General features: G+C 31.6%; 1 protein-coding gene across 2 annotated transcripts; it reads right to left on the reverse strand.

Moving 5' to 3' along the window:
- Positions 1 to 1,069: 1,069 nt before the first annotated feature.
- LOC101252042 (MAPKKK-like serine/threonine kinase domain-containing protein) lies at positions 1,070 to 4,317 on the reverse strand. 2 transcript variants are annotated; one of them, XM_069293121.1, is made up of 5 exons: positions 4,092 to 4,317; positions 3,730 to 3,796; positions 2,597 to 3,379; positions 1,867 to 2,322; positions 1,070 to 1,576 (listed from the first exon to the last, which is right to left on the reverse strand). In XM_069293121.1, the coding sequence occupies exons 3-5, from the start codon at positions 3,356 to 3,358 to the stop codon at positions 1,280 to 1,282; spliced, it is 1,515 nt and encodes a 504-aa protein (XP_069149222.1). In that variant the 5' UTR covers positions 3,359 to 3,379; positions 3,730 to 3,796; positions 4,092 to 4,317; the 3' UTR covers positions 1,070 to 1,279. The 2 variants fall into 2 exon arrangements, with proteins under 2 accessions (XP_069149222.1, NP_001315190.1); NM_001328261.1 differs by having other exon boundaries at positions 1,083 to 1,576; positions 2,597 to 3,796; positions 4,092 to 4,259.
- Positions 4,318 to 7,819: the final 3,502 nt, after the last annotated feature.

A 7,819-nucleotide genomic window follows, 5' to 3' on the forward strand; every position in this document is an offset into this window, starting at 1 on the left:
AAGTTCAGTATCAACTTTGTGGTCCTTAAATATATACTTTCTGGAGACACAACAACAGAATGCGCGGTATTTAATTTCCATGCAAGATGTAGAGGAGTAGATGGTCTTACATACCTATACGAAAGGAAAACCAAGTCTCTGCAAGTTGATGAAACAAGTAGCAAGTAATTTAATGTGCAGGATGGCAATCACATCATCTTCTTTCCTTTAAAAATGTACGGAACTATTGGCCCGAGCTATTTCTCTGACCTGCAACCTGCAAAGCAAAAGTCTGGCAACACATGAAGGATGCAAGAGGGTGTTGGCGTAGTTGGAAACAGATGTTAAATGCAAACAAGCAAGACAAGTTATGCACCTCAGCAGCACCAATTCATCTTCACATATCTACTATTTAATGGTGTAACAAGTGTGTCCTGTGTCAATTACAACAATCTCAAATATGTAAAATAGTCCCTAAGAGTTTATTCATACAAGCCTTTGGCAGACAGATATAATGAGTTTCCAAATAATCCTATGTCAACAAATCAGCTCCTCCAAATCAACACTGTTAACTCTAAAATAATATCAGTTTACCGTGTGGCAGTGTTTCAGTTAATATTACCGATAACAACATGAAAAAGAAGACCAACATGTCAACAATTAACAAGCAGCATTAGTTATGTCACTAACAATCAGTAGCAAAGGCTTGTAGGTACAAAATATAAATCCAAAAATAACAAACCATCACTGACTCGAAAATCACCTGAAGCAAAAGGAACACAATCAATTTCAAGGATCTTAAGCAAGCAATAAGCTTGCAATATTGAGGTAGCAGAACACTTCAGAAGTAATGTGTAATGCAAGTAAAAGCATTATTTTTAATAATCAGCAATGGTTGTCTTGGCTGAAGAAGTATAATAGAGAACCACTCAAAAAGTGTAGAATTTACTATAGCCTTATACAGATGGTGTATTTTGTCTGATGATCAAATTTTAATCCACTTAAAAGCACTATAAGTTTATTAGCCATGGTTTTCTGCTAATCGTACTTGTGTACCTATCATACAAAATTATAAAAGCCTTACCAAGCCTTACAAATGGTACTTGCATTCAAGAACTGATGATCATAATTTGTGTACCAAAATAGGTAAGCTTACAGAGGCCACCTCAATGCACACCTACAGCCTAATAATTCACATTCGCTTAATCATGGAACAGAGATATACAACAGTATTTAACCAAAAGAAGTTTAATTACACAGAGACCTGGTAAAGCTACAAAAGTCAGATCATACAGAATACTCAAGCGAACTTAGGTTTCGGCATGGGCATTGATAAAACATTTTGATGTAATGAAGCATTTTGATGTACGTGACCAAGCTTTTGGATCCAATGATGAAGCCCTTTCTTGTGATCTAGACACATCGTCTTCTGAACAAGATTTAGAGTTCCGTCATAAGCGACTGATGATTCAAACTGCTCCAATACCTTCACAATCTGCCAAAACTCAGGTCTCTTATCTGGTTGCAGAGCCCAACACAGCTCAATTAAAGCTCTCATGGCTGTAGGGCAGTCCCCATGAATAGGTGGTCTCATATTCTGAAAGGTCCCAAAAACAAGTTCTTTTAGGATTAAATATATTCCTAATTCACAGTTTATGAAGAAGAGCATCAAAGGGAGAGGAGTTCTGTTGGGAGGGACGGTGGAGGTCTGGGGAGATATGGGTTGCTATCACACTAGCGTGTTCAGCGATGCAGAAATAGAAGTTATTCATTCCACTATCCAAATGTACGAGTCACAATATAACTGATTATAAAGTTCACGATAATGCAACGTCACAATAGTTCCAGAAATATAAGAATAAGAAAGTACCACATGTTGGATCATACCTTGTTTACAACAGCAAAAGCAGCCTGTACTGGTGTCATATCTTCATAAGGAATGGTACCAGACACCATTTCCCATAGGATGAGTCCAAAGCCATATACATCAACCTTTCTTCCGTATGATTTTCTCTTAATCATCTCTGGTGCCATCCAACGGTAAGTGCCTGGATCATCCGCCAGGAGATCACAGTATGCCTCCTCACAAGCAATTCCAAAGTCAGCAATTTTCAGGTGAAAATCCTCATCGATAAGAATATTCTCTGGTTTGAGGTCCCGATGAATAATGCCTTGCGAGTGGATATATTCCATTCCAAGAGCAATGTCCATGGCAAGTGCAAGCAATTTGTCCAGGGATAGGGACTTATGCTCAAGCTTATGAAGGTGCGCTCTCAGAGAACCCTCAGATATATACTCAGTAACAACACAAAAAACTGGTGGTTGTTTGCACGCACCTACGAACTGCATTAAAGGGGTCATGGGAACCAAATCACAAAGAAACTTTATAAGGACAACAAGTTAACACAATTTCTCTATTGTCAAAAAAATGGAGACTCTAGTTATAGAGGCAGATATTGGAACAAATAGGGCCATGGAACTTTTGTAGGTTGGATAACCAGATACAGTTAAAACATAACCTATCAAAACAAATCCGATACAGTTCCATATATGCAACAGCAGAGTTCCATATACTTAAATAAAATGAACCAAATAAGAAAATGAATTCGTTTACTACCTTTATAATATTTGGATGGTGGAGACGAGACAAGAGAGTAACTTCTCTAATAAACTGGTTCTCCAATCGAATTCCTAACGCTCCAATTTCGTCATCATCTGGTACTCTTATAATTTTCACTGCAACAGCTTCATCCTTGTATTTCCCATGGTAAAGCTGACTGTGTGCACCGTGTGCAAATCTTAGCCCAAGAAACAGCTTAGAAAGATCAATTGTATATTCATCTGCTGTTTCCACAGAACTCACCCTCCCAACACCATGATCAAAGTACCTACTCCATGCTGAATCCTTTCGGCTCTTTGTTTTGTCATGGAATTTGAATGATGTGAAATGCCGTAGGGGACTTGTATTTGATGGAGATCTTGAACCAGGAGATCTCAACGTAGGTGATTTCGATTCCCTAGAATCTTTATAAAACGACTTACTCACAATCTTCTTCTCATGTTCCTTCCTTTGTGGACGCGGAGTTGAAAATCTCTTCTGACTAGATCGAGCCTCCTTAAAGGTATCTGGAACTGATGTTTCTGGATGAGGTGATACAGTCCTATGTTTGTTTGTAGTTGGATTGCGCTGAAGAGGCGCAACAGTTGGCTCAGGTATTGAATTAAAAGAACCTGATCCAGGTCTAGTTTTTGCTCCAGCAATTCTTCCTGACTGAATAGTACTAATAGGAATAGACGTCAATCTTGCAGAATCCAACCTATGACAAACTGTATGAGAAAACTTTGTTCTCCTAATCCAAGAATTAGCTTCATCATCCATTTCTTCAATCAGCTTACAACACTAGATAACCAATAAAAAATTTGTTCTTTTCCTCCCCCTCCACCTCAGAAAAAGATTCAAATTCAAGAATTCTCTTTGCCAAATTTTCTATTGACAATTCCTTCTAGTCCATCAAAGGATGGTAGTAAATCAAGAAATCAAACTCCAACCACCATAACCATAAATGATCAATCAACTTTATAAACACCAAAACTAAAGCAGGTAAAATCCAATATCTCTGTAAACTAAACCAAAGATCAAAACTTTTTAACCTCTAACAAACAACAGTTCATCAGCAAAACTATTCAAACTTGTAGACCTACCAAATGCCACTTTCATACCAACCATCAGACAAAAAACCAATCTGTTACCTCAAAAAGCAAAACAAACCCTCTTCAGCTCCAAAGTCAAACACCCCACCATCTTCTCTCAAAAAACCTGTAAGATCCCATACACAGATTAAAAATCTCTGAACACAAGTTTTTATTAAAAAAAGAAAAAAAAACACCCAAATAAAATAACATTAAAAACCATACTTAATTGGCTTAAAGATAAAGAAATACCCATCATGATAAACCCCATTAACCCACCAACTCAGTTAATCATTCCCCCATATACAAATCACAAATTGATAAAGATAATCAACAAAAAGAAAACACCCATTTCCCTTGTTTTTTAAAAAAAAAAAAAAAACTTCCCATAAAAACAAGATCCGTGTACCATACACACTTACCCAAACGATAATTTCTTAAAGAATCAATCTTTGATTCAAACTATTGTATTCTTGCTTTTTCTTGTTCATTTATTTATTTTTTTCCACTTCTCTCTCTTTGAGTCATTAATTAATAAATGTAAGAGAGGGAAGAGAGAAGAAAAATCGAACACTCCATTTAACACTAATATTTTCTTTTTTTTTCATATAAAACTACTAATAGGGGGCTGGGTGGAACTACAAGATCGGGTGCGGATTTAGTCAAAAGTATTTAAAAAAAAATTCGCTATTACATAAATATTAAATTTAGAATTTTTAAAATTAAATTTTAATTGTATCTTAGGAAAATTATCTAATTACTTTAATCTCTGTATCACATTTACTATTATTTTTTTCTCTAATTTAAAAATAATTACGTATATAATTAACAATTTAATATCATATTTTAAGAAAAATACACGAGCGAAAAGGTTAGCTACATGCCAATTTATTTAGATACAATATATCTATATAAATTACACATGCTATCATGCAAACAAAGTTCAAGTTCTAATAAAATTAATGGATTAATTTAAGTGAAATTTGTGTAATTTAAAAAAAGTTAAGCAAAATTATATGTAGGTGTTTTGTGTGACCAATTGTTTTACGTAAATGATTCACGTGGACCCGTTTTTATTGCTGACTACAAAAAATTGGGCCTGGGGTAGAGTGGGCCCTAGGAGTTGGGGTGGATAGCGGGGCCCATTAGAAAATAGTCAATAAAAGGCAGAGAAATAAAAAAAAATGGGAATATAGCAAATTAATTGGGAAGAATACAATTGTCACTATCAGAGAATTGAGGTACGGAATAAAAGAAAAAAAACTCAGATTTTTTAAAATCTTTTTCTTTTTGTCTTTTTTTTTTTTACTATTTTAAAAAAATATTTATATTCGGTTAAATGGTACGGTGTCACGGATATGGAGATTGTGGTTGGATGAGTTGGCAGTAAATTTTTCATATAATATATCATTTTCTTTTTCAGAAAAATAATTAATTTTATTTACAACTTATAATTTCTTTAAAATATTTACATTTATGAGAAATTTTTATTTTTTATCTACAAGAAATTTTCAAATGTTATTTTATTTCTATTTATTCATGATCACTTGTTAAAGAATAGGCATAATACATAAGTGTGCCATTTAACTTGGCTTCAAATCATATTTATGTCCTTCAATTTTGGATGTGCATAAATAGACACTTAAACTTGTATAAAGTTGAACGAATAGACACACATGTCCTACCTGTCATTTTTTGTTCTACGTGGTGTACAACCTGTATTGTGTCATGTAGGACTCATGTGTTTATTTATTTAAAAGTTGGATAATCAAACTGCCTATTTGAAAAAATTTGGAGGTCAAAGTTTTAGGGTCCAATATATGTATTATGCCTAAGAATATATGAAAATAAATTTTTTAAATCTGTTCTTTTGTAACAAATTTTATATATATGAAAAATAAGTAAATCACACAAATAAAATTTGAAGAAACATAATTTTATTGATTAAGACGGGTACAATTCTTTTGATCCCTTGATTCTACTCTTTTAATATTTATCCATCATGATTCAAGGGTCGTTAGTGGCGTATTTTTCGAACGGATGATTTAGATTCGACCTCTCTATATTCTCTATATGAATAATCCACTGATTATTCGATATTTTGATTTCTTTATGATGATGAGTGATGTGTATTATTAAAGAAAAAAAAAAGGAAACAAAAATCAAGTCCTTTTTCTTATTTTTTAAAAAAGAAATTCCGGGGATTGATTGGAATAATAGAAGATTATTAGCGTTTGGAAAAATAGCTGAAAGAGTCTTTTTTTCTTGGCTGTATCCACTTGGAGACATATTTATCGTATATTCTATGATTTCTTTGCTTTTTAATTTTTTTTATAAACTTATGGATTCAATTAATTGGATGCAATGGAGTAGAGTAGACCCCTCACCAAGATTCTTTTTAAATAATTAAAAAAAAAAACTTATTCACCAGACGAGAGAATTTTATCAAAACAAATATTAACAAGAGATTTTTTTCATTATTAAATTTTGAACTCAATATTTTGTATTAATTAAGATAAAATAAATTTCACTATAACTATGTCACTGTATTTCACTTGTGGCACGTTTAGGGGTTGAAGTACTACTCAAAATTCACGAAGAAAAAACTAACATATAAAAATATAATTTATTAGCTTATTTTAATTTACTAAAATATTGGGCTCAAAAAATTAATATAAAAAATATAGTTACGCAGGTCAAACTTATCCATAAGAAATCTTCTCAAAGTAAACTTTAATTTTTTTATTTTACTTAAAATAAAATATAGTCAAAAAGAAAAAAAATCAAAAATTTACAAGATACTAATAATTACAAAAGAACGATTAAAAACTTGAATGAGTTCCCCTATGACTCGTATTTTAATCATTTTTATCCAACTTATTTCTGTCCAAGAAATTTGTTGAGTTAATCGATTAGTACTTAATTGTTAATTTAATATATTTTAACTTATTTAAATCTAATTTAACTCGCACACGTCAATTAACTCTATCTTTAAATTTAAGAAGAAGAAAAGACACGAGCATAAAAAAGGAGAAGAAGACAATTAGAATATGTGAGGAGGCAATAATCATTAATATCCCAAGTTGTCTTAATAATAAATCAAATTATATGTCTTCTTCTCTTTTAGATAGAACATGTCTGTCTCTCAAATTGTTTGATGAGACATTTTGTAATCAAAACCATACAAAGGAGACAATATATATATATATATATATATATTTCCTCCTAATATCTTTCTATATTTGGTGTATCCTTAAAATAATTACATATATTATTAATATACCTTGATCTATGCATTAAGTTTAGTTAGTTTTTAAAGTAAAATTAACTTTAACTTCTTAATTACACCGCAGTTCAAAATAATTTGATGTGTATAAGCATCAAAAACTTGTTTTATTGTATGCAAAATAAAATTATAATAAGTATGTGATCGTTAGCGGTAATTAATACCAACAATATCTTAACTATATTCTTTTCAAGACAATAAAAACTCTTTTGTAAATATGTTTATAACAATATTATATCTAATGACAATAACTAATATCCGTAAGGATTTTAATTCTTTTTATTAATGTACTTATTAGGAACTGTGTATGTGGTAATGACTATACAATATATAGTATGTAGTATATTTATTAATTTATTATATACTATGCACTAGCTAGATATGTATAATATAAGTGATTCTGAAACCCACCGTGTTTCTTTTTTTTTCGTACATTTTAAACCCCACCATGTGGTTAAGGAGGTACAGAACCAAACATTTGATTAGGACATTCAAATTTGTTATTTGTGAAAAGAATAATTCAAAATTGATACCCCTCATATATACCTTTAAAATTGTAATGTGATGATTGAGATTTCTTTGTTCTTAATTGAGCCTCTATGAATACAAAAAGAATTGTTGGAAATGTCGTCCTTATAAATATATCCTGCAATAGATAAATTTAAATAGTGAAACCTCAACAAAGATATCAAATAGTGAAAAACGAAAAAGAAAATTCAAATTGATAGTACATATCAAGCTGCTGTGCTATTTTATTTTATTTTTTAAAAATGTAATGTCCTAGTTCCATATTTGGAACGTTAGTTAGGTGAATTAATTATTGTAATGTCATGGACGGTCATTATTGATCATTGAGATTGTGAT

The sequence above is a fragment of the Solanum lycopersicum genome, chromosome 2 (genome assembly GCF_036512215.1).
Source record: "Solanum lycopersicum chromosome 2, SLM_r2.1".
Lineage (NCBI taxonomy): Eukaryota > Viridiplantae > Streptophyta > Magnoliopsida > Solanales > Solanaceae > Solanum > Solanum lycopersicum.

Bases quoted from the DNA above. Each gene is read 5' to 3' on its own strand.
- LOC101252042 (XM_069293121.1), bottom strand. From the start codon at position 3,358: ATGGATGATGAAGCTAATTCTTGGATTAGGAGAACAAAGTTTTCTCAT. The intron at 2,323-2,596 runs GTAGTAAACGAA...CCTTTAATGCAG, and splicing joins ACCATCCAAATATTATAAAG to TTCGTAGGTGCGTGCAAACA. The intron at 1,577-1,866 runs GTATGATCCAAC...GGGACCTTTCAG, and splicing joins CTTTTGCTGTTGTAAACAAG to AATATGAGACCACCTATTCA.